This window comes from Choloepus didactylus, chromosome 1 (assembly GCF_015220235.1).
Source record: "Choloepus didactylus isolate mChoDid1 chromosome 1, mChoDid1.pri, whole genome shotgun sequence".
NCBI lineage: Eukaryota > Metazoa > Chordata > Mammalia > Pilosa > Megalonychidae > Choloepus > Choloepus didactylus.
Genome location: NC_051307.1, coordinates 247,717,348 through 247,741,582, shown reverse-complemented (window position 1 = coordinate 247,741,582; position 24,235 = coordinate 247,717,348). Strand labels below are relative to the sequence as shown.

General features: G+C 39.5%; 1 protein-coding gene across 1 annotated transcript in view; it reads left to right on the top strand.

The window, feature by feature from the left end:
• The window catches only part of PODXL2 (podocalyxin like 2), a 61,837-nt gene that overhangs the window by 12,346 nt on the left and 25,256 nt on the right, over positions 1 to 24,235 (top strand). Inside the window, exons 3-4 of the mRNA XM_037803326.1 lie at positions 22,064 to 22,857; positions 23,656 to 23,730. Of these exons, the coding sequence (XP_037659254.1) occupies positions 22,064 to 22,857; positions 23,656 to 23,730 (869 nt within the window). The remainder of the gene's footprint in view (positions 1 to 22,063; positions 22,858 to 23,655; positions 23,731 to 24,235) is intronic.

The following is a 24,235-nucleotide window of genomic DNA, read 5'->3' as shown; positions in this document are numbered from 1 at the left end:
AACTCACAGGGAAGTTAAGTGCTTTGCCCAAGGTTGCACAGCTTGTGTCTGATGGAGCTGGATCTAGAATTAAATGTCTCCTCACTAACAGTGGCTCTGGCCTATTCCATAAATCTGTGATGTCTTTACTCCTGTTCTTCCTTCCATCTGCCTGGAATGCTCTTCTGTATCCCCACTACCCAGTGAACTTATATTTATCCTTCATGACCTTGCTCTAAAAGTATAGCCTCTGAGAGGGCTTCTGCACCTTGGCCAAATGAGCAGGACCACCGCAGATGGTTATGCTGGTGATTCCTGCCCAGGAGTGCCTAGGGGCAGGCGAGTAGGGCTGAGGTCTAAATTGTGTTCCATTCCCCACTGTGGGCTGGGTGGAAGGTTGCCTTTGTGTAATTCATCTGCCTAGAGGGGACATCTCTAATGCTAGCAGTGGCCCTGAAATCAAGCTGGTAATTCCTGCTTCTCTTCTCTCCCAGCACTTCAATTAGACTATTATGACTTGACAGGGACAAGAAAACATTTAACGTATTAGGCTGACAATGAATAGGTTAATTTGTCTAGGGAGGCAGGCCAAAAAACACAGTTGTGGGTTACTTTTCATTGCTGCCTTCTGCCTCCACTTCCTAAAGTTCAGAGGCTCCCACCTAGTGGTTCTCTAGAGGGAGGTTGGTCCCTCTTGGGGTTTGCTCCTCAGATTGGATGGTATCAGAAGGAACTTGCTTGGGTGAGGAGTGTGTCTAAAGATGAGTGACTGTATTAAGTGCCATCCTAATATAGCCATTAGGGACATTAGCAACTTCATGCAGTAGTTTGGACAACTGCTGAAATCCATGCTGCAGACTGGTGCTTTCCCTGATCAGGGCCCTTTTAATAATTATAATGTCTACTCATATATTGAGCACTGTTTTTGTTTCCTTGGCTGCTCAAGAAAATGCTGTGCAATGGGTTGGCTTAAACAGTGGGAATTTATTGACTCATGGTCTGAAGCTGGGGAAAAGTCCACATCAAGGCGTCATCAAGGCAAGGCTTTCTCTCCGAAGACTGGTGTTCTGGGGCTGGTTGCTGGTGATCCTTGGTCCTTAGCTTGTCTCATGGCAAAGCACATGGTGGCATCTCCTGTTCTGTCTCTTTTCTTCCAGGTTTCACTGATGTTCAGCTTCTGGCTACTCCATCCATGGCTTTCTCTGTGTATGAATTTCATTCTGCTTTTAAAGGACTCCAATAATGGAATTAAGATCCATCCTGATTGAGGTGGGCCACTTTACAATGGGTTCACACCCACAGGAATGGATCAAATATTTTTAATCATATTTTTTATTGTGGAATATAACATAAATACATATAAGTGATAACTTTCCAAGTACAATTTAACAAGTACAGAGCAAATTTCAAAGAATGTTATGGGTTACAGTTCCATAGTTTCAGTTATTTCCTTACTGTGAGATATAACATATATGCAAAAAGGTAATAACTTTCAAAGTATGATTTAATAAGTAGTTATATAGGAAATTTCCAAAAATGCATTACAATTTAACAAGTAGCAATTGAGCAAATTTCAAAGAATGCTATGGGTTATAGTTCCACCATTTCAGTTCTTTCCTTCTAGCTATTCTAGTACCCTAGCAACTAAGAAAAAGAAAATTATATAGAATTCAATATTCATAATCCTTTGTTAAATCCCATCTGTCTGTTGCTACCCCTTCCTCTAGTTTAATCACTTTCCCAGTCTTCAGGGATGTCTAAGCAGTGACCATCCTAACTTGGTCATGTTGAAAAGGGGTGTTGACATTATGGGAAATGGGGACGCATCTGGTTGACGTTCTTGAAGAGGCTATTGCCTCTGGGTTTGGGGACTTAACTGGCATAGGGAGTTCTCTGGAGGTTTTAAGTTTCTGAAGAACAAACATAGTGACTGAAACTTTTATAGATCTCAGATAGGGACCTGGGTATTCTTTAGGGTTTGGGGGACTACTGTGGACTTGGGCTTATCATACTGTGGCCATTTGGCATACCTACCTGAAGTTTGCTTAGGAGTAACCTCCATGATAACCTCTAGACTTTATTTGAATTCTCTTAGCCTCTGAAACCTTATTTTTTTTACCTTTCTTTTCCCCCTTTTGGTCAAAAAGGCATTCTCAACCCCTCGATGCCAGGGTCAGGCTCATTCCCAGAATCTGTGTCCCACGTTGTCAGGGAGACTCATTCATCTGGGGGGTCCTGTCCCATGTTGGGGAGAGGGTGATGAATTTATTTGCAGAGTTGGGCTTAGAGAAAGTCCACATTTGAGCAACAAAAGAGGTTCTCTGGAGATAACTCCTAGGCATAATTATAGGTGGGCTTAGCCTCCCCTTCACAACCATAAGTTTCACAAGAGCAAGCCTCAAGATTGAGGGTTTGACTTATAAAGTAAGGGGTTCCTAAGTTCACATTGCATATGTTATGTCTACAATAATCCATCCATATCTCACATTATCATCACTAGTAGTACAGTCCTCATCAGTCTCCTATTTAAGCAATTCTCATGACCCAAAACATCTTGTAGCTCCTGTCACCCCTCAAGTATTTGTTCCTAGTATTTGTGTAATACTAGTAAGGTATTCATATTAATTATAGTCCCTAGTATGCAATATGTAGATTTTTCCCATATATCCTTCTGTTGTCAACTCTCTGCACTAGTGTCATACCTTAGGATTATATCATGCAAGCACCTATCTAAATTTGTGGTGATGATCTGTGGGAAACATGCCTTTAAACAACTCTTTGCAATCCTATTTGTCTTCAATACAGCTCTGATATTTATAATCCCATTAACAAACAATCATTACCCCATCCATTACCACACCTTTGAATTCACCATCATTAATATATCTGAATGTTTTAGATAATCATTCCCCCTCACCAGCTACTGTCTATCACTAGGTTCCCAATATTCTACATTATAAGACACTGATTTTATATTGTTCAGATAGTTCACAGAAGTGGTAACATACAATATCTCTCCTTTTGTGTCTGACTCATTTACTCAGCATTGTATCTTCAAGGTTCACCCATGTTGTCATATGTTCAGGACCTTGTTCCTTATTACTGCTGCATAGTATTCCATAGTATGTATATACCACATTTTGCTTATCCACTTGTCTGTTGGAGGACACTTGGATTGTTTCCATCTCTTGGCAATTGTGAACAATGCTGCTGTGAACATAGTATACAAATGTCTGTTCGTCTCACTGGTTTCAGATCAGAATTCTGAATATACACCGAGAAGTAGAATTGCCAGATCATAGGGCAATTCGATATCTAATTTTCTGAGAAACTGCTGAACTGTCTTTCTTAGTAGCTGTATCATTATACAGTCCCACCAGCAATGAATAAGAGTTCAAATTTCTCCACATCTTCTCCAGCATTTGTTTTCTGTTTGTTTAATGGTAGCCATTCTTCAATAAGAATGGCTACCATTTAAAGGAGAGATATGTATGTTAAAAGGAGAGATACCACATCTGTGAACTATCCAAACAATGTAAAATCGGTGTCTTATAATGTAGAATATTGGAAACCTAGTGATAGACAGTAGCTGGTGAAGGGGAATGATTATCTAATATGTTCAGATATGTTATTGATGGTGAATTCAAAGGTATGGTAATGGATAGGGTAATGATTGTTTGTTAATGAGATTATAAATATCAGATGGTATCTCATTGTGGTTTTGGTTTGCATTTCTCTAATAGCTAGTGAAGATGAACATTGTTTCATGTGTTTTTTTAGCCATTGTATTTCCTCTTCAGAAAAATGCCTTTTCATATCTTTTGCCCATTTTATATTTGGGCTGTTGTACTATTTTCTTTGAGTTGTAGGATTTCTTTATATATGCAAGATATCAGTCTCTTTTCAGATGCATGGTTTCCAAAATTTTTCTCCCATTGAGTTGGCTGCCTCTTCACCTTTTTGACAAATCCCTTTGAGGTACAGAAGCTTTTGATTTTGAGGAGTTCCCATTTATGTATTTTTTTTTCCATTCCTTGTGCTTTGGATGTAAGGTCTAAGAAGCGACCTCCTAATACTAGGTTTTGAAGATGTTTCCTTACATTATCTTCTAGTAGTTTTATGATACAGTGTCTTATATTGAAGTCTTTGATCCACCTTGAGTTAATTTTTGTATAGGGTGTGAGGTAGGGGTCCTTTTTCATTCTTTTTGTTATAGCTATCCAGTTCTCCCAACCCCATTTGTTGAAGAGACTGTTCTGTCTCAGTTCAGTGGATTGGGGACCTTATTAGAAATCAGTCAGCCATATATCTTGGGGTTTGTCTCCAATTTCTCAATTCGATTCCATTGATCAATTTATCTATCTTTATGCCAATACATGCTGTTTTGACTACTATAGCTTTATAGTGGGCTTCAAAGCCTGGAAGTGTAAGTCCTCCCACTTAATTCCTTTTTAGGATGTTTTTGGCAATTCGAGGCCCCTTTCCCTTCCAAATAAATTTGATAACTAGCTTTTCCAAGTCTGCAAAGTAGGTTGTTGGAATTTTGATTGGAATGCATTGAATCTGTAGATGAGTTTGGGTAGAAATGACCTCTTAACAATGTTTAGTCTTCCTATTTATGAGCATGGAATATTTTTCCACCTATTTAGGACCTTTTTTATTTCTTTTAGTAAAATTTTGTAATTTTCTGTGTAGAGGTCTTTTATGTCCTTTTTTAAGTTTATTCCTAGGTACTTGATTTTTTTTAGTTGCTATTGTGAATGGAATTTTTTTTTATTGCCTCTTCAGTTAGTGTATAGGAACATTACCAACTTATGTGCATTAGTCTTGTGTCCTGCCACTCTGTTGAATTTATTAGCTCAAGTTGCTTTGTGGTTGAATTCTCAGGATTTTTCAAATATAAGATCGTATCATCTGCAAATAATTACAGTTTTACTTCTTCCTTTCCAGTGTGGTACATTTTATATCTTTGTCTTGACGAATTGCTCTGGCTAGAACTTCTAGCACAATGTTGAATAATAGAGGTGGCAGTAAGCTTCCTTGTCTCATTCCCGATCTTAGGGGGAAGACTTTCAGCCTCTCACTGTTGAGTTTTATATTGGCTGTGGGTTTTTCATATATTCCCTTTATTATATTGAGGAAGGTTCCTGCAATTCCTACTTTTTGAAGTATTTTTATCAAAAAAAGGATGTTGAATTTTATCAGATGCTTTTTCAGCATCTATCGAGATGATCATTTGACTTTTTCCCTTTTGATTTGTTAATGTGTTGAACTACATTAATTGATTTTCTTATGTTGAACCACCCTTGCATGCCAGGAATGAACACTACTTGGTTATGGTGTATAATTCTTTTAATGTGCCTTTGGATACGATTTGCAAGTATTTTGTTTAGGATTTTTGCATCTGTATTCATTAGGGAGATTGGCCTATGGTTTTCCTTTTTTGTAGTGTCTTTATCTGGTTTTGGTATCAGAGTGACATTAGCTTCATAAAATGAGTTAGGTAATGTTCCTTTTTCTTCTATTTTTTGAAAGAGTTTGAGCAGGAATGGTGTCAATTCTTTTTGGAAAAATTCTCCTGTGAAGCCATCTGGCCCTGGGCTTTTATTTGTAGGTAAATTTTTGGTGACTGATTGGATCTCTTTGCTTGTGATTGTTTTTTTTTGAGGTCTTCTATTTCTTCTTGGGTCAGTCCGGGTTGTTCATGTGTTTCCAGGAAATTGTCCTTTTCCTCTAAATTGTCTAGCGTGTTGGCATACAGTTGTTCACAGTATCCTCTTATGATTTTTTTTTTTTTATTTCTTTGGGATCTGTAGTGATTATCCTCTTCTAATTTCTGATTCTGTTTATTTGGGTCTTCTCTCTTTTTGACTTTGTCAGTCTAGCTAAGGATCTGTCAATCTTGTTGATCTTCTCAAAGAACCAACTTTTGTTTTTTTTTTTAATTCTATTGTTTGTTGTTGTTGTTGTTCTCCAGCTCATTTATTTCTGCTTTAATCTTTGTTATTTCTTTTCGTCTACTTGCTTAGGGTTAGTTTGCTGATCATTCTCTAGCCTCTTCAGTTGTTCAGTTAGGTCTTTGGTTTTAGATCTTTCTTGTTTTTTGATATATATATTTAGAGCTATAAATTTCCCTCTCAGCATCAACTTCATTGCACCACATAGGTTTTGATATGTTGTGTTCTCATTTTCATTCATTGCTAGATATTTACCTATTTCTCTTGCAATTTCTTCTTTGACCCACTTGTTGTTTAGGAGTGTGTTGTTTAACCTCCATATATTTGTGAAAGATCTGGTTTTTTGGGTGGTTACTGATTTCTAGTTGCATTCCATTATGGTCGGAGAATGTGCTTTGAATAATTTCAGTCTTTTAAAATTTATTAAGACTTGTTTTGTGCCCCAGCATATGATCTATCCTGGAGAACATTCCATGGGCACTAGAGTAGAATGTATATCCTTGTACTTTGGGATATAACAATCTATATATTGTCTGTTGCATCTATTCATTTATCATATTGTTTAGGTTCTCAATTTCTTTATTGGTTGTCTGTCTAGTTGTTCTATCTATAGAAGAGAGTGGTGTGTTGAAATCTCCCTCTATTATTGTAGATGTGTCTATTGCTCGTTTCAGTTTAGACAATGTTTGCCTCGTACTTTGGAGCTCCTTGATTGGGTACGTAAACATTTGTGATTGTTATTTCCTCTTGGTGAATTGTCCCTTTTATTAATATGTGGTGTCCTCCTTTGTCTCTTATGACATCTTTGCATTTAAAGTCTGTTTTGTCTGGTATTAGTATAACTCCCCCTGCTTTCTTTTGGTTGCAGCTTTGTGTAGAATATTTTTTTCCATCCTTGCGCTTTCAGTCTCTTTGTGTCGTACTAGACCCTGAGTCTCTGGTAAACAGCGTATCGATGGATCATACTTTTAAATCAATTCTACTAGTCTGTGTCTTTTAATTGGAGAGTTTAACCCATTCACATTCAAAGTTATTATTGAGAAGGGAGTTCTTGAACCAGTCATCGTATCCTTTGGTTTTTAGTAGTCAGATCTATTTTGTCCCTCTCTTTCATTTTTTTTCCTATTATGTTACTCTTACTAATACTCTGTGGTTCTGTGCCCTTCTGCAGACCTCTCTCTCTTCTTTTTTTCTCAGCTGGTAGAGCTCCCTTTAGTATTTCTTGCAGGGTAGGTCTCTTGTTAACAAATTCTCTCAGCATTTGTTTTTCTTTGAAAATTTTAAACTTTCCCTCAATTTTTAAGGAGAGCTTTGCTGGAAACAGAATTCTTGGCTGGCAATTTTTCTCTTTCAGGATCTTAAGTATGTCGTACCATTGCCTTCTCGCTTCCATGGTGCCTGCTGAGTGGCCAGTACTTAGTCTTATGTGGTTTCCCTTTATGTGGTGAATCGCTTCTCTCTTGCTGCTTTCAGGACTTTCTCCTTCTCTTCAGCATTTGACAATCTGATCAGTATATGTCTTGGAGTGGGTTTATTTGGATTGATTCTATTTGGAGTTCATTGGGCATCTTTGATTTGCATATTTATGTTGTTTAGAAGGGTTGGGAAGTTTTCCCCAATTATGTCTTGAAACTCTCTTCCTAGCCCTTTACTCTTCTCTGATCCTTCTGGGACACCAGTGATCCTTATGTATGTTCACTTCTTGTTGTCTATTATTTCTCTGAGATCCATTTCAAATTTTTTTATTTTTTTAACCCTTTGTTCTTTTATGCGTTCACATTCAGTTGCCTTTTCTTTTAGTTCACTTATCCTCTCTTATGCCTCTTCAAATCTGCTATTGTGTGTCTCTAGTATATTTTTAATTTGATCAGCAGTATCTTTTATTTCCATAAGATCTGCTATTTTTTAATTTTCTTTTTCAAATTCTTCTTTATGCTCTTCTAGAGTCTTCTTGATGTGCTTTATGTCTTTAGCCATCTTGTTGAAGTTGTTTTGGAGATTTGTGTGTTCTTTAATTAATTCCTCCAAATTTTGTAACTCTTCTAGCTTTTTAATTTGTTTATTTGGCTTGTCCATGTCTTCTAGATTCTTCAAGTGCTTTATGATGCTCTGTTAGCTTCGGGGCATTTGCTTGCCTTGGTAAGTTTATTTTTGGAAATGCAGGGTTATTTGAGCATTTATATATAATTTGGCAGAGCTACAGCTTGCTGGAGTGCAGTTTCCCTACCCTACCAGGAGGTGGAGCTGTTGAACCACCTTTTACTCTCTAGCCTGTCTTCCCTGAACTTCTCCTATGCACTGGGTGGGGTCCAAACTGGGTGGGGATCCAATCAGTGTACCAGCTCACTGTGTACACTGGGGACTGCCTGCCCTTGGGGCCGTGATGTGGGCCCTGTACAGTTCGGCAAGGAATCCACTCAAGGGCACCCTCCAGCACAGACATGCCCTGTTCCCTTTCTGCCGGGTGCCTCCATACGGCGTCCTCTCCTATCCCCACTCCTTGGTGGTACACACCCCAGACTTCCGTTGGGGGAAAGTAAATGCTGCCTCCCCAGTTCTCTCACAGGCTCTGGAGGATCACCTCCCTGGCTAACTGCCAAGGTGGGTGCACCAGAGTGGAGAGCCGCTGCTCACTCCCTTGCCCGATGGCTGTTTTGCTGCTGCCAGCCCTGGGAGGCAGACCCAGCCAAACAAACTCACCCTATCCCTCAAGCCACAGTCTCTCCCTGTTTGTTCTTTCCCCCCTGATGTCCCCACCATGATACTATAGGGGTCCCTCTGTGGCTGGTCACACCCCAAAACCACAGACCCAGGCATCCTCCAGCGCTTCTCTAGTTTCATTCACGGAGGAGAAGACTGCTCCATCTCACCCACTCCACCATCTTCCCGGAAGTTTCAAATTTAAGAACATGCTTTTCTGGGGTACATACAGCTTCAAACTACCACATACACCTACCTAGTATGCACCAGGTGCCATGTTAGATGTTTTAGTGTATTATCTCATTTAATCTTCATAGAAACTTTTCAAGTAAATATAATAATTCCCACTTGACCAATGAACAAACAAAAGCTTAGGGAGTTTAGCTAATTGCCCAGCGAATACATTTAAGAACCATGATTCAAACCCAGGTTGTCTTACTCCAAAGGCTTGGCTTTTTCTATTATGTTGCCTCTCAGCTTAATGTTTTTACTAGAGACTAACAATAATGTCTTATATCATCTATAGTACTTTTCTGCATTTTTTCTTAGTTTTCTCTATGATTAGCTCACTTGAACTTCACAACAAGTCTGTGAGGTTAGCAAGGCAGCAATTATTTGTTTGACAAATGGTGAAACTGAGGCTAAGGGAGGTTAAGTATTTTGCCCAAGGTCACACAGCTTGTGCGTGGCAGAGCTGGGTCCAGCATCAATGTCTCCTGCCCAGTGATGCCTCTGGGCCTCGGCTCTTGCCATGGAAGTACATTGATGGATGCACTGGAAGGGAAACCAGTACATTTTCCTTTATAGGAGGTTGAATCTTTTTTTTTTTTTTTTTAACTTTTTGTTTTGAAATGATTTCAAACTTACAGGGCAGTTGCAACAACAATACAAACCTCATACAGAGAACTCCAACATTCCACCCCCCACCCGACCCCAAGATACCCACATGCACCAACTTTTAATGTTTTGCCACACTGGCCATATCATTATATCTTTCCATCTATCGATCTATGTATTTTCTATCTAAACATTTGAGAGTAGATCATATGCATCATGCTCTTTTCACTTATTATTTCCTCGTACATTTCCTAGGAACCAGGATGTTCACTTATGTAACCACCTTAAATACAGTTATAAAGTTCAAGAAACTTAATAAAAGCTTGACATAAAGCTTCCAGTCTATCTTCCAATTTTTTTCATATATCCCAATAATGTCAAGGTCAAGCTTTTTTAAAGGAGAGCTTCATTCTCCTGTCCCTATGTACAGAAAGTAGAAGTAGCATTTCATTATAACTAGTTCTTTTTATAAATCTCATTTCTGGTTAGTTGGGTCAAAAAGAAATAGAGCTGATGCTTTTCTTCTCCTTCTGTGGCAATGAACCTCAGGGGTCCAAAGGAAAACAGGGTGGTTTGAGTTTCTGCTTGGCCAATAATGAGTAGTGCGATCCTGAGCGAGTTACTTTTCTTTTCTTGGCTTCTTTCTCTCTTCATCTATAAAATGAGGCCATGGGAAAAATAGATTAAAGTCTTTTCCAGCTTAAAAATATTTTGATTATATGACATTTCAAATGAAAAACGTGGCCTCAACAAAGTAGGGAAGAAGAAACAGAATGTGAATTGCCATTCCGTCAGCTGGCATCAAGCTAAGTGGTGCCATTACCCTCCACTCTTTCATTTTCCAAGCTCCTTAATAAAATTTTTTTTCTGCATACAGTTGTAATTTTCCCAGGGAAAAAGCAAATTAAAGTGTTCTGTAAGAAAAGAGATAACTTCTTGGGATTGGAAAGTTATAGACACCCCCCCCCCCCAAACAGGCTCAAATAGACCAATGAAAATTAAGGGGAATTTATCACCTCAATAAATGAAAGGTCCAGGATAGATTGCGAGCTCTAGGGACGGCTGGATCCAGGTGTTCAAACGTGTCAGAAACGTGCTCTATCTTGCTCTGCTTTCCCTTGTGTTGGATTTATTGTTGCTGTGTGATGTCATGGGACTCTAGTTTCATAAGCCTTTCAGCTTTGCAACTGTAGCAGAAAGAGAGCTTTGCTTTCTCAGTACTTCCATGTAAAGTCGAAGAATGAGGGCTCATTCGTCAGGTTTGGGTCATGAGCCCATCTCTGACCCAATCACCAAGGGCAATGCAGATGCAATTCTCAGATTTTCCAGGACTGGGTCTTGAAGCCAGAGGGTAGGGCCCCAGTGTCCTGGACAAAGAAGAGGGGAGGAGTGTCCCCTAAAGGAGAATTGAGGGGCTATTAAAGACAAAGAGGGATGAGATGATGCATGGGCATAAACAACAGGGCACTTGAGTAAGGAACAGGTAACTATATTTAACTCATTCATAAAGTGCTTATAATTTATAGATCATTTTCACATGAATATTTTTATCTCTCAGCAACCCAGTGAGATCTGTAAAAGCAGGTATGATTCTTACCTCTGTTTTATAGCTGAGGAACCTGGCTTAGAAAGGTTTACAGGTTTAAGTTCCACGTTAATAAGCAGCAGAGTTGTATCTCAAATCTGAGATTTCTTCTTTAAGATCTGGAGCTCCTTATCCACAGGAAATCATTTCTTAGAGAACTTTATTATTGCCTGCAATGAATTTTGGAGAAACCAGATCATCAAAGCAGGCATCCGCTGGGATCTGGAAATTGTTTCCACACAGTGAATACTTGTTGAGATTTTATCTTTTATAGAATAATTTGACCATATGAGTCACTCCACACATATCAGCCACGTTCATTAATAGCTATGGATTGGTGATACCCAGAGAACCTGCTGAGAGAAGCATTTGAGAGAATACTTTCACCTGGACACTTAAAAAAAAAAAGGCTCCATAATTTTTGTTTTATGCTAGTAATAAATATCATTGTATGAAAATGAGAAAATGCAAATAAGTTTAAAGAAGAAAATAAAAACCACTTATGACTGGTATCCTATTACCAGAGTTAACAAATGCTAACACTTTAGGTGTATATCTTTCTGGACTTTTTTCCCACATGGGAAATATAAAAAATACGCTTTTATAATAAATGGAATTATAGTGTACATATCTTGCCATTTCACTTAGCAACATCTTTCCAAGCCAGTAAATACACATCTACAGCAGCAGTTATAGGCTGAAATGGCATTCCATTATATGGATGGGCCGTCATTTATTTACTCACTCCTGCTGTGTAAAAGCTGGATTGTTTTCAGTCTTTCCTTGTATGAATTGTGCTATGATGGAAATCCCTAGAACCAAATCATTCTGAGCATCCTTAATTGTTTCCTTAGGATACATTTCTAGAAGTAAAATTGTAGGTTCAGAATGTTTGCTTTTAAAGCTTTTCATTTGTATAGCCCTCTGGAAATGTACCAGTTTCCATTCCCATCAGAAATGGATTGTGTGCCTGTTTTCTGCACCCAATACTGGGTATTATCTTTAAATATACGTATTTGCCAAGTTAATAGTCCAAACAATTTGGTATCTTTTTGTTTAATTTACATTTTTTTGACAACTGAGGTTGACCATTAAAACATAGGTTTTAATTATACTGAAAGTTTCCTCTGTTAAACGTTTTTTAAATTACAAATGTATTTTAAATTTTGTGGGTGTCAGTTGAATAACTGGCTTGACAGTTGCCCTCGGGACAATTTTCAATGATTTGACATTAATTTGAAGAGACATTTAAAGTGTTCTTTTAAGGTCACTGGTCCTGATGTCTGATTTAATTCCACGTCCTGAACAGAGGAACTGGTAGTTCATTAATATTTCAGCTGTTGCTGAAGGACGTCCGTGAGATGCCTATTCTGAAAGGCAGACGTAAAGCCCGGTGTGACCTTGACAAATTAGGGAATTGTAGGAGGAAAAAATGCAACATGATATATTTAGGTTACAAAAGCTAGCACCATAGTGAAAAAAAAAAAAAAAAAAAAGCCTGGAGAACCTAAGTTGTCTGGAGAAAGGACTGGAACTTTATCAAAGTGACTTCCAGCTGTATCTGAGCCCAGTATCGCATCACTGTGGTGAGAAATCAGCTTAATTAATACTGTGAAAAATTACAATGATGTTACATGAGTCAAGAAATCTTACTTTACATTTTACATTAGTTAGCCTCTAGTTAGTGAATCTTGTTCAGTTCTCAACAATGCAGTCAGCAAATATTTATTGCTTACCTACTCTGTTGATTTTGTAACCACTCTTAAAACTGTGGCAAATCCAGAGTTCCATTATAATAATATCTCACCACAAATACACCTACTGTGGGCTGGGTTGTTTGGACTACTCAGAGGTGTGTAAGACATATATATATATAGTGAGCTTTAAGAGATTAACTCCCCTTAGGGAACAAAGAGTGCCTTCTTTGGGCTAGGTGCTTCACATTCATTATTCCATTTCATCTTTGTCACAGCCAAGGGAGACAGGTATTAATTAGCCTCACATCACAGAGGGGTTCTTTCCCAAGGCAAGTGGGGACCCAGATTTCCAACCCATTCCCATAGAGCTCTGAAGTTTGGCCTTGGGCTCTTAACGCCGACCACGCCAGTGATTCCAGCCCAGCTGTAAAGAGAGCAATAGTAGTCACAGAGAAGCAGATGCACTGGGGAGAGGTGATGGTACTGCTTGTTAGTTTACTTCTCTCCTATCTCAAGCAAAGTCTTGGCATTAGACTAAATGATCAGGAAGTGTCTTGAAACTACACTGACCTAAGAGATTTACTACTTTTCAACTGTGACCAGTCTAGCTTTACAACTTATGACAAGTGTCTTTCCGAGCTTCTGGACGATGTTTCCTCATGAGGAAGATGGGCTCTTTGGTCTCTCAGGACCCATATCTGTTGTAATGTCTTGAGTCTGTGGAGTTTGGAAACCTGATTTTTCTCCGTGTTCTCCAGAAGAGGTAGTTTGCATTTATAGCCACCAGGGGGTACTGCAGTTTCACAGTGCTATTCCTCAGTTTTTCAAGGAGGAAAGAGTCCCAATTCTCTAGGGCTTGAATGTACAGTGAGGGGACTGCGCTAGATGTCTTCTCAGTTTCCTCACAGTTTAGACATTCTTAAGCTCGTGCCTCTGAAGGGCCTGAGCTGGGGAGGATTTTTGTATCTCTTTAGTGCCCCAGCTCTTTTGCTGCCTTCCTGGGGACAGGAACAGACTTCCATAGAGCCAACCCTTTACTTGGCTTTAATGCTAGCTCTAATGTGTCTCCTGGACATCTCTGCTTATTCACATGTATGAAGATGTCCAGATATGGAGCTTATGTGTGGGTGGGCTGGGGGCCTTTGGAAAGCTCTGCAGGTAAGTCTCAGTCCCAGGCAGGCTTTCAGGGTTTAGCCCCAAACTAAGGGAGCTGCTTTGAGGAACCCTACTGGTCTGATTCCAGATATAGACCAACTTCCTCATATGGCATATAAAAACTGAAGCCAGTTTTTATACCTATGCTTTTTACCAACGCATTAGTATACCAACGCTTATATAAGTAAGGTGGTGGCTAAGTCTTCTGACTCCCTGGTCCTGTCACCAACAGCCTAGCTGATGTTAATAGCCATCTTAGTGGAGGATGGAAGCAGTTTAGGGAATTATGTCCCAAGATAGGCTCTCTTTGGAGGTGTAAAGACCCCAACTTTTGGAAAGAGCACCAGTTTGTGTACAGGGACTGTTTTGGTCACCTTGCCTTCTTGGGGACTCCTGCACCCTAACAGGATTCCATCCAGTGAGTGCGTTGCCATTTACCATGTTCCTGCCACCTGATCTATTGGCTACCTCACGTGCTTCTTGAGGGTTTCTGATGCACTTTTCCTTGCAACTCCCCCATTTCCATTAATGGCACATCTACTCCCACAGTCAGCCAGAGTGTTAACTCCCTCTCATTGGTCAAGATGATGCTGCCTCAGTGTCCTCTCTTGAATCTGTTCTTCTTTCATCACTTCCATTGTCTTTACCCTCACTGAATTCTCCTAAACCATTACAACGAGCCTCTTCTTTTCTCTGCTTATTTCATTCATTCCCTCCTTCATCTAATCCTTGCACATTGCTGTCAGATTAGTCTTCTAATAATACAATCTAGAATATCATGATTGTAAGAGATTTTATTGCATTTCCCAACCACCCATCTGACTCTGTTATGTAGCATTCCTGTCAAGCGGTCATCCAGCACATTTCAGTTATATTTTTATGTATTCCGTTTCTATTTTGAACCCATCTGGCTCTTATAAAGTTCTTACTTACATTGAAGAAAATATTTTTTATTCTTTTTTGCACTTGCTTTATGAGTGCAGTTGCATCTAGATTCTCTCTGAGGCTGATATTAAGAAATTTTTCTTTTGTATACTAGATCACTTCTTTTCTCAGAGGTCACTTGCCTTGCTTATTCACTCTCATGCTTTTTCATGAGGCTGGCTTTCCTCAAATATCTGGTGCATCTTGATTGTTCTTTCATGTTTATACAGGTAATATTAAATTGATCAGTATTGAAGGTTTCCCCAGCAGTTGTCATGGTCACTGTCCATCAGCAAATCTCTTCTCTTGTCATGACTGACTGTTTAGTGTGGGTAGTAGGTAGGCTTCAAACAGGATATGTGCAGGGGACAGAGGAGGGAAGGATCTAAGTTATTAAGCCTTTGCTACTCAAAGAGAATATAATTAACAAGAGTAGTATAGGTAGAATATCCTAATTTTATTCCTCTAAATATTAGAGTGGGCATTCAATGATCACTGAGATCATAGCTTCCAAATCATACTTTCTATTAGAGAAAATCCATTTTTATTTTTGCAACCATTCTTTTCAGAACCTTCTGGATTCTTATTTTAATTTAGACTGATTGCTTTCTAGGCCTGCTATGTAGATTCTATCCTGAGTTTATTTTGATAACATTCCAGGGTTAGTACCAGTGTGTTTCTTGATTTCTCATGCCTTCCTTCTTGTATTTCTTGGAGAAATTCCTTAAATAATACTCTCAGAATCTCTGGGTAGTAAATCTTTTAAGTCTTTGCATGTATTACAGTGTCTTTATTTTGTAATCATACTTGAGTGACAGTTGAGTTGGATATCAAATTCTAGGTTCATGTTTCAAATTTCTGTGTTCCATGACCTTCAAAATAAGTTTCCCTCAGAAGCTTGAATGTGGTTTTAAATTTTCTTCTTGCAGTTTAGGGTTACTAATTAGAAGCTTGATGATAATTAGATAACCTGTTTCTTGTTCCTTTGTAGGTAACCTTTTCTTTCTCAAAGAGCTTTTAGGATCTTCTCTTGCTCCTTAGAATTCTGAAATGTCATGAGAATGTGCCTAGGTGTGAGCTTTTTATCATTTACCTTGATGCTGTCAATATGAAGATTCATGATAGTCCTGGGAAATTTTCTTCTTTGGTTATTTAATTTTCTCCATTTTATTGGTTCTCTGTTCCTGGAAATCATATTAGATAGATCTTACATCTCCTGCCTTGGTCATTTATCTTTTAACATTTCTCTCTTATCTTTTGCTCTAGAGGATTTTTTTAAGAAACTTATGTTTGAAAAACTGTCAAGCTTATGGGACAGTTAAAAAAAATATAAACCCCATACAGAGAGCTCCAACATACCCCTATGCCTGCAGGTATAAAGAGCTATTGATTTTAACATTTTGCCACATTTGCCATTATCATTCTATCTCTCTACAACCGTATCCATCCATCCATCTGTCTGTCCATCAATCCATCCATCTGTCCATAGCCTATCTATTAATCCATTTTCTGAACGCTTGAGTGTGGGTTGTACACATCATGCACTTAATATTGCCATGTACATTTCCTAAGAACAAGAATATTCCCTTATGTAACCATCTTAAGTGCAATTATCAAATTCAAGAAATTTAACATTGATTTATAGCTTAAGTCTGTATTCCAGTTTTTTCATATGTCCCCAAAATACCCTTTTGGACTTTTTCTCCACTGTTAGATCCTGTCCAGGATCCTGTATTGCATTTAATTGTCATTATCTCTTTAGTTGCTCATTCTTTTCTCTTTTTAATTGTGGAAACATATTCAACCTAAACTTTCCCATCTCAGTTATTCACAAGCATACCATTCAGTGGGGTGACTTATGTTTATACCATTGCTGTACCCTCACCACCTTCTATTACTAAAAATTTTCCATCTTTCCAAACAGAAACACCCATCATGCATTTTCTGTTCCTTATGAGTTTGCATATTCTCTGATATTTTCTTTGTAATTGCCATGGGGCCTAAATTAAACATCCTATCTGTAACACTCTCATTTACTTGGATCTGTCTTAACATCAATAGTATACACTAACTGTCTTCCCATACCTGTCCACACCTTTACCTTTTTGTAGTGCTTGTCACAAATTGCAAGTTTATACATTATGAGCCCCAAACCACTGTTTTGTTTTGTTTTTTTTTACATTTTATGCATTTGCCTCTTAGATCCTGGAAGAAGTAAAAAATGGAGTTACAAACTAAAAATACAATAGTACTGATGGTTATATTTACCCATGTAGTTTCCCTCACTAGCAATCTTTATTTCTTCATGCAACTTTGATCTTTTGTTGATTATCCTTTCCTTTCAACCTGCAGAACGCTCTTTAGCATCTCCTGTAGGGCTGGTCTAATGAGGATGAACTCTCTCAGCCTTATCTGGGAATGTCTTAATCTCTCCCTCATTTTTGAGAGACAAATATAGAATTCTTGGTTGACAGTTTTTCACTTTCAGCACTTTAAATATATCATCCCATTGCTTTCTTGCCTCCATGGTTTCTAAGGAGAAATTGGCATGAAATCTTATTGTGGCTCCCTTATACGTGACACATTGCTTCTCTCTTGTGAATTTCAGAATCCTCTCTTTGTCTTTGGCCTTCAACGGTTTGATTATGATATGTCTTGGTGTGGGTGCATTTGGGTTTATCCTGTTTCGAGTTCATTGAGCATCTTTGATGTGTATGTTCATGTTTTTTGTTAAATTTGGGAAGTTCCCAGTCATTATTTCTTTGAATCATCTCTTTGCTCCTTTCTTTCTCCTTCTGGTACTCCCACAATACATATATTGGTACACTTGATGGTGTCCCACAGGTTCCTCAGGCTCAGTTCAGTTTTCTTCATTCTTTCTTCTGTTTCACTGGCTGGATGATTTCAGTAGTCTTATATTCAAGTTAACTGATGCTTTCTTCTGTCAGTTTCAATCTGTTGTTGAACCTCTCTAGGGAATTTTAAATTTCTTTTTCCATGGACTTCAGCTTCATTTTGGTTCTTTTTCATAATCTCCATCTCTCTATCAATAGTTTCTTTGTGTTCATTTGTTGTTTTCCTGATTTCCTTTAGTTCTTTGCCCGTGTTTTCCTTTAGCTCTTCAAACATATTTAGGATAATTTTTCAAAGCCTTTGTCTGGTATGTCCCAGGTTTGGTCTTCCTCACTGATGGTTTCTAATGCTTCAAACTGCTCCTTTGTCTGGGCCATCACTTCCTGTTTCTTTGTACATTTTGTAATCTTTTGTTGAAACTTGGATATTTTCCTATTTTAATGTGTTATTACTGGAATTTAGACTCTGAAGTGTCTGTTCCTTAAAACTTGTATCCAGATCATGTTATGAGAGAGCTTTTATTGAATGTCAGGAGCTAACAACAACAACAGCATCAACAAAAGAAACAAAGGGGGAAAAAAACAGAAAACACCTGTGCACATGCTCTCCTTCAAGCCTTATCCATACAGCGAATTTAGAGAATAGCTCGAGGCCAAAGTGTAGGAGCCTCCCAGATAATTTCTGCACATGAATCTGGTCTTGGGTACATGCAGGTGGCCCTAGGTACTCCCCAGTTTACACGGATATGAATGTCCCCTCATTCCTAGGAAACAGTTTCCTCATGTCTGGTCACTACAGCCAGCAATCCCTTGTCTCTGGCAGTCATTTGACTGTTCTCCCACAGCCTTCTGTAGGAGAGCTCTGTGAACCACCGTCTACATGCAGTACAAATTCTGGGGCAGTGAGTCCCCCAGGCCATTAGCAGACAGATTGGCCAGGACACATGCTCCCAGTTTGTGCACAAGTGAACCTGCTCCCCCCGGAACCAGGACCAGTGATCTGCACTGGGAACACGGCCAGCTCTATATCAAACCTGGTGAGGGGATGGCGGAGGCGTCAGCCAGGGCACCATGAAAGCCCACTGCTTTTTTTTAAAAACGTAATTTTATTGAGATATATTCACACACCATACAATCTATCCAAAGTAATACAATCAGTGACTCACAGTATCATCACATATTTGTGTATTCATCACCATGATCTAAAAATGATCACTTGCATTACTCCAGAGAAAGAAATGAAAAGAGAAGACCCCCAAAACATCCCATACCCCTTACCCCTCCCTCTTATTGATCACTAGTTTTGCCCTCTACCCAATTTTAAAACTTACAATAGTTATAGGTTAGCTAAAACAGTGTAGTATTGTCAGAGATAGATATATAGATCAGTGGAACAGAACAAAACATCCATAAGTAGAGCCACACAAACATAGGCAACTCACCTTTTTTTTTGCTAAATAGTTATATAATCATTATCAAAGATCAAGGCTATTGGATTACAGTTCAAGAACTTCAGGTATTTCCTTCTGGCTCTTCTAAAATGCTAGACACTCAAAATAAATATAATATTGATATTTCTAATGAGTCAGTATTGGCAGTCATTTGTTAAATCCAAATTTCTCAGTTAAACCTCTTCCCTCTCGTTTGATGTTTCTTTCAATCTTTGGGGATACCTGAGCAATGACCACTTTAACTTCTTCGTGTTGGAAAGGAGTGTTGACCTTACAGGGTAGAGGCATGGAACTGGTTGATTTTCGTGGAGAGACTGGTACCTCTGGGTTTTGGGGCTTATCTGGCATAGGATCAATCTGGGGGCCTTAAGTTTCTGGAAAAATAAACTTACTAAGAAAAACTTTATTTATAGAGACTTAGATAGAGCCCAGTATACTCCCTAGGGTTTTCAGGAATACTGTTGGTTGGGGCTTGGCATACTGTCCCACCATTTTTAAGTAGCCTTTTCTGGCACTTGCCCTATTACTGCCATTGTTTACCTGTTTTCTGGACCTTTGAGAAAAATGTTTCCACAAGTTGTTGCTGGTGGTTCAAAGGTTCTAAGTAGCGAGAGAGCCCTGAAGCGTCTCACTCTGCCATGATCTAGGTGGGCTATGCATTGGTGGCTTTTCGTTGACTTTTTCTTCCATTTATTTTATTGAATTTTAAAATGTCAGCAATTTGATATTTGTATTGTAGTAAAATATACATATTGTAAAATTTACCTAAAATTTAGTGCATTTACAATTTTAGCTCCAGAACATTTTCATCACCTCAAAAAGAAATCCCATACCTGTTAAGCAACTATTCCCCATTATTCCCTACAGCCCCTGGCAACCACTAATCTGCTTCTGTCTCTATGGATTTGCTTCCTCTGGATAGTTCTTGTAAAGTGGACCACACAGTATATGGCCTTTCGTGTCTGACTTCGTTCACTTAGCATGATGTTTTCAAAGTTCATTCACATTTTAGCATGTATCAGAACTTCACTCCTTTATATTACTGAATAATATTCTGTTGTATAGATAGACAACTTTTGTGTATCCATTCACCAGTGGATGGACACTTGGGTTGTTTCCACCTTTTAGCTGTTGTGAATAATGCCCCTGTGAACATTCATGTACATGATTTTTAACAATAGCATTGTAATTTCCAAGAACTTTTTCTTTTAAAAATATTGCTCTGTTAGTAGCCTGTTCTTAATTTTGGGGATACAATGTCTCCTTGAATCAATCTAAGAATACTAATTAGAATTTTAAAAATCATCTTTTGTTTCCTGAATTTTAAATGTTCCATGTCCTTGCTGATTCCACAGTTAACCTCCTCCTTAGCTCTGCTGGAAAGAGAGCTTCCCGTCTCCACTGCTAACTTCTCTTGTGTTTATTTTGACCTAGGGGTTATCTGTTCCTACAATCTCATCTGCTTTCAATTTTCCCAGAAACTTCTCTAAATTATTTTCGCTGTCATTTTGACAGTAAAAAAAAAATCTGTCATTTGACAGAAATTTTTGGAGGGTGGGAGATAAATGAGTAGGTCCCATTTTACTATCTTGCACTATTCCCGCATTTCTAAAGAGCATGTTAAAACCAACACTGATAACTGTTATTTTGAAGCAAAATGTCAGCCAAAAAAGTTACCATCTATATATAGCTTCTGATATTTTGAATGTATTTCCAAAAAAACTGGTCTTTGATTTTCCTCTGTAGTTATTCTGAAGAGGCAGTGGCCTAGGGATCATAGAATAGCCAGAAAATGGCCTGATCTCCAGGATATCTCCTAATTTCTCTGCTTCAAACTATAATTCCCAGGAGTGACAGAGAGAATCAGTATCTCCTCTGCCACTGCCACCAGTGACCCTTTAAGCCCTGGAAGACTCTAGAAATCTCTGGGCTCAATCCCTGGCCTCTCTCTATCTCTTCTTGCATTTTTCATTTCCCCTCAGGGCCTAAACTACAGAAAAAGGGCACAGTTTAGGGACAATGGTAATAATCTATGCATTTTACCTAATCCTGTGATAAGAGGATTCCCTGACCTCCTTTGGGAATTTGCCAAGAAAACCCCTGTGACAACCATTAGAAAAGGAGTAAAAGTTATAAAAAAGTAATTTACAAGAGAAAAGTAAAATGAATAACCTGTAAGCATATGAAATATGTAATAATTAGAGAAATAAAAATTATATTGATATATCAGTTTTTACTCATGGAATTGAGAAATTTAAAAAGAATAGAAACCGCTTGGTATTGGTGAGGGCATAGGAAAACAGGTGTTCGTGTTACTGCTGATGGAAGTAGCCCATCTTGCTGATGGCAAGAAGGGGATCTTAATGCCCACCAGTATGGGATTTGATTTAATTTTGTAACATTTATACAGTGAAATACTACATACATAATAAAAAGAGAAGCATGTCTATCTATGTACTAACCATTGGAAAGTGAAAATTATTATATTGTTGAATGAATTAATGCCATTGTAGTTTAAAAAAATCTATATGAATCAAAACACATACATACAAAATACAAATACATTATAAAAACAGTGGAGAAGATATACATCAAGCAGTTAACAATGGCTAACTTTGGAGGGTGAGATTATACAAAACTTTTACCTTCTACTTTATACATTCTGGCATTCATTGAATCTTAGTGACTATTTGTATGATTTGTTATCATAAAGGAAATAATGAGTAGCCTGACTGTGTTCCTCCACAGTCTGGCCCCTCCTCCTCTACAGCCTTATTTCCCACTCCTTTCCACCCTGACCAGTAGCCCAGCCACTCCACTGTTGGTTGTGAGCATCTTATGTTTTTTTGTATTATCTGCTCAGTAAATCCTGAGTCAATCAATGAATGATGAAACTAATGAATGAAATTTTCATCTCTGTCCTTAGACTATGTTTTTCCAGACTTAACTGAGAAGTCAGGTCCCATAGAAGATACAAGCCAGGCTCAAGATGTGCCAAGCCTCCCCTCTCCCCTGCCCAAGATGAATCTGGTTGAGCCTCCCTGGCATATGCCTCCTGAAGAGAAGGAAGACACAGAAGAAGAGGAAGAGGAGAGGGAGAAGGAGGATGTAGAGAAGGTGGAGGAGGAGGAGGAGGAGGAGGAAGAGGAGGAGCTGCTCCCTGTGAATGGATCCCAAGAAGAAGCCAAAACTCAAGTCCACGACTTTTCTCCCACTAGCAGCAGCCAACCTCCAGGGCCCACAAAACACAGGCCTGACGATTCTGGGGATCAGGCCTCCTCAGGTCTGGAGGTGGAAAGTAGCGTAGAGCCCAGCTCATCACTGCTCTCAGTCACCCCAAATACAGTGACCCTAGGGGATCAGGACTTCACCAGCCAGGAGGAAGGGGCCACGATGCTGCCAGCAGCAGGATTTGGGGTCGAGTTTGAGGCTCCTCAGGAAGTGGATGAGGATGCCACTGTGGGAGCAGCTGGGTTGGCTGGCAAACAAGGCGAGGTGCCATCCTCAGCATCATTCCCTCAAACAGAAGCTCCGAGTGGGGCCGAAACCCTAGATGAAGATCACCTTGACTCGAGAACCTCAGCCTCTTTCCCACTGGCCCCCCAAGACACGGAACTGACACCTTCCTCTGCTATCTTGGGGCAAGAAGACCTCACCCAGCAGCCCCAGGAAGGGCAGGCAGCTGAAGCCCAATCTAGAATACCCTGGGATTCTACTCAGGTAAAATGAAGCCATCAGTCCGCCCCTTTCTGCCTGGAGCCCAGCCATAGCAGGGCTGGCGCAGCGTGGTGAGAGGATCTGCTGGACGGAGAAGAGTTCTCACCAAGAGAACTTTGCGGGATCTCCACCTCATGGCCCAGGAATGGGTGTTCTCACCACTCTAACATGCAAAGACCCTTTGAACAGCTTGGTGCCCCTAGCCAGGTTTTCATTTGTTCATGTGCTCCTGCTGCCACCCTAGGCCTCCCCACTGCTTATGACAGCTCCTGAGAGTTGGTGCCTGACCCATGCTCCTTCCCATCCCTATCTCTACTCCCACCACCAAAAGTGCAGTTGCTCTCTGCTCTCCTCATCCCACCCTCACCCCAAGCAGTGCTCATACCCACAGACAACCAGAAGGAATGGGGTCCCAAGTTGTCACCCTCTGTGTCTGGCTCACGGGTATGTTTTCATTTGGCTACAAAATAGTAAACAAATGTTACCATTTAGACTTTAGACAGGGAAAGCATTCTGCGGTCTGGCCCCTTTGACTCAGTTCCTCACTTCCTTTGGATCATGCCTGATGTCCTCTCATTTAAGACGGTCTTTGCTTGGTCCCTGAAGACATTCGGGTTGTTGACCTTTGGTTAGATCCTTGGAATGTCACTTCCTAGAGGTTGCCAGCTCCCACCTAGTTATAACAAACCTACACCCCGGCCTTTACCTTCTAGCTTCTCAGAAGGTTTCCACCCCATGCTCCCTGCTTGATACCTTTCCTTAGGCCTTTGTAATCCCCCTTCTGTTTGTTTCATTGTACAGGTGATCTGCAAAGACTGGAGCAACCTGGCTGGAAAAAACTATATCATTCTGAACATGACAGAGAACATAGACTGTGTGAGTGCAGAGCCCAGCTGGGGACCACAAGGAAAGGCCAGAGGCAGGCAGAGTGGGGGCAAAGGGAGGGCTCTTGGGGAATGGGGAGTGAGGCCAAGGACAGTTGGATGGGATGGAAGGCTTAGCAGCAAGAGGCAGCCTAACCCATGATATGAAGCAGCATCCACCAATATAAATTTCTAAGGATGCTTTTGTTTGTTCCCCCTCCCTTTTATAATTTAAAGGAATAATTTTGTTCATGTCTGCAATGTCTTATCTCTGAGGACATTGAAATCATTTTTTTTAAAGTTGTTTTCTCCCTGTGTTTTCCTCCAGGTTGCTTTTCCGTTTGTTTTGGTCTCAGTTTTTCATAGACATGCTTTCTTTAAATGTCTGATGCTGTCTATCGTATGTATTTAAGGAGAGCTATCAAAAAGGCTGGTTGGGAGCTTTGAGCTTGCTGGTGGGGCTTGTTAACTGTGGCTTTTCAGAAGAGTAATCTGGCTGGACTGTTTCATTTGGAAAT